General features: G+C 53.4%; 1 protein-coding gene across 1 annotated transcript in view; it reads right to left on the bottom strand.

Annotated features, from left to right (window-relative positions):
- The window catches only part of TMEM39B (transmembrane protein 39B), a gene marked incomplete at its 5' end in the record, with an annotated part of 6,063 nt that extends 4,007 nt beyond the window's left edge, over positions 1–2,056 (bottom strand). Inside the window, 3 exons of the mRNA XM_008939221.1 lie at positions 671–825; positions 1,472–1,555; positions 1,837–2,056. Coding sequence (XP_008937469.1) covers positions 671–825; positions 1,472–1,555; positions 1,837–2,056 — 459 coding nt within the window. The remainder of the gene's footprint in view (positions 1–670; positions 826–1,471; positions 1,556–1,836) is intronic.
- Positions 2,057–2,325: the final 269 nt, after the last annotated feature.

Here is a 2,325-nt window from a genome sequence, read left to right as displayed (position 1 = left end):
CCCTGGAGGGTTGCCCAGGGCTGTGCCAGGCTGCCCAGGGCAGTGGTGGAGTCCCCACCCCTGGAGGGGTTCCCAAGCCGTGGAGATGTGGTGTGAGGGACACGGGGCAGTGAGGACCTGGCAGTGCTGGGGGAGGGTTGGACTCCATGATCTGAAAGGTCTCTTCCAACCAAAACAATTCTATGATTCTAGGAGAACAGCCTCACCAATCTGATCTCAATCACAAGCACCAACCCTCAGATCTTTCTGAGATGCTTCCTCCTGCATCTGCCAGAGAAGGAAATCTTTCTGCTCCCTGACTGGGAACAGCACTGACTTCCTTTCACCAGTGACCATGGAGCAGGGAAGCTGTTTGAGTCACTCCACCTGGCAGAGGCACCAAGAACAAAGGTGAAGAGAAGACTTGGGTTCTTTAAACACCACGAGAAAAGCTTATAATCCCTTTGAGAACAATTAACACTCACATTAAAGCTGAAATCTGGCTAAATGTTCAAGGTATGCCCTGCCAGCAGGAGGAAATGGGACCCAGTGAGAGGGGAGGGGACAGTGTAAGTTCTGCTGCTGGGGCAGCTGAGCACTTATTTAATTCCAGGCTTCATTTCAGCCCAGCAACACCCACTGCCCTGAAGTGACAGAGAAATGACACACAAGTGACAGGAGAGCTACTTACGGGTAACACAGGAACAGGAGGTTAAGGAAAGAGTAGGTTCTGAAAAGGTGGATTATGGATCGACACAGACTCCAGCCTGTGCCAGTGAGAACAGCAAAACGAGTGATCACCAGGAGCACAGAGCGTGGCAGGGAGACTTTGCCACTCTGGGAAGCCTGCAGGGAGAGAAGAAAGAGCTGAGCAGAGCAGAGACTAGTTCACACTTCAGCCAACCATAAATGAGCAGCATTTGATCAGTAAAATCAACTTGATGTGCACAAAGGATGAGCTAGTGAAAGGCTGTCTGACTGCCACCAGGAAGGGGAGGATTCTCTGGGACCCTTCAGACCCCAGGGGGTCACTCCTCAAGCTGGAATGAGGAGAGTTCTCAGGGTTTCTCGTGGAGGTTTTGTGGTTATCACTGTGACCAACCCACTGGCCTGGACTTGCTGAGCACAGAGAGCTCCCACAGCCAGCAGAAAACAACCTCCACTGGTCCCTCCTTGCAGAAAGCTCATCAGGAGAACAGGAAGAGAGCCAAATACTGCTCTTCATGGAGAAGAAAGCAGAATTAGCAGTCTGGTTGAGACAGTAATTCAGAACCAAGCACAGGAGGACAGAGAGAGTCACAAGCAGTGGTTTGAGGTGCTCATTTCTGTTCTCTGTCCTCCCCTGGAGAAACCCTGCCTGTGTTTCTGACTGGGCCAGAGCACAAAGCTCTTAGGAAAGGAGAGAGGAGTTTGGAGCTGCAGAAGGGACACACAGCTCTACATTTCACCCGGGAAGAGGGGCTGAGTTCTGGGATCTGCCTGGGGACTTTACCTCCTTCACCACAGCCCCGATGAGGCGGCGTGCCAGGACGATCGTCGTCACTGTCAGCACGTTGAAGTCGATGAGATGAAAGTTCTGTGGTGACAAAACCCAAAATGATTTCACTTCCCATCAGGCAGCAGAAACCTACACGCCACAGAGAAGCTCCCGAGTCATTCCCTTGGGCTCAGACTCCCTGTTCCAAGACCAGAAAGAGAACACCAAGCCCCAAATTTGCCAAGGAAGAGTCATCTGAGCAAGCCCCCGGGGCTGCAGACTCGCACGTAGCTTGCATCAAACATTTCTAGAAAACCTCCTGTCTAAGGACCCGTGAGGCTGCAAACATCAGCAGGCAGCAGCTGTCCTCTGGGGCTTACCAGGGAGGTGTGTGAAGGAGGGTGGGAGGGGGGGTACCACCACACTGTCTTGTAGATGTTGATGTAGTGGACGAAGAGGGCCACCAGGTGACAGAAGAAGAGCTGGAGTTCAAAGAGGACACTCCTCTCCACGGGCAGCTCTGGGATCTTGCAGTGCCTCAGGGGGACGACTGTCTGAGCTGCCAAAGGTGGGCTGGAAAGGCCTGTCCCTGAGCCACTCCTGCCAAGGGGAGCAAAAGGCAAAGTCACCTCCCTGAGGGGAACACGGCGCTGCCCCCCCCCAGCCTCACACTGCACAGCTCTAACGTTGACCAAAACACCCAAGCTGACTCTGATGGCAAAGCTCTGCCCCAAACCAGAGGTGTCAGCACCCCAGAGATGTCTGGGACAAGGGTTGCAGGCAGATGTGAGCAGGAATTTGCCCAGTGAAGGCAGAATTTGGAACCAGGCCAGTCGTACAGCACCAGGTCATTTGATATCCAACCCCTT

The sequence above is a fragment of the Merops nubicus genome, unplaced genomic scaffold, assembly GCF_000691845.1.
Source record: "Merops nubicus isolate BGI_N331 unplaced genomic scaffold, ASM69184v1 scaffold15594, whole genome shotgun sequence".
NCBI classification, from domain to species: domain Eukaryota; kingdom Metazoa; phylum Chordata; class Aves; order Coraciiformes; family Meropidae; genus Merops; species Merops nubicus.
This window is presented reverse-complemented; position numbering and strand designations above follow the sequence as displayed.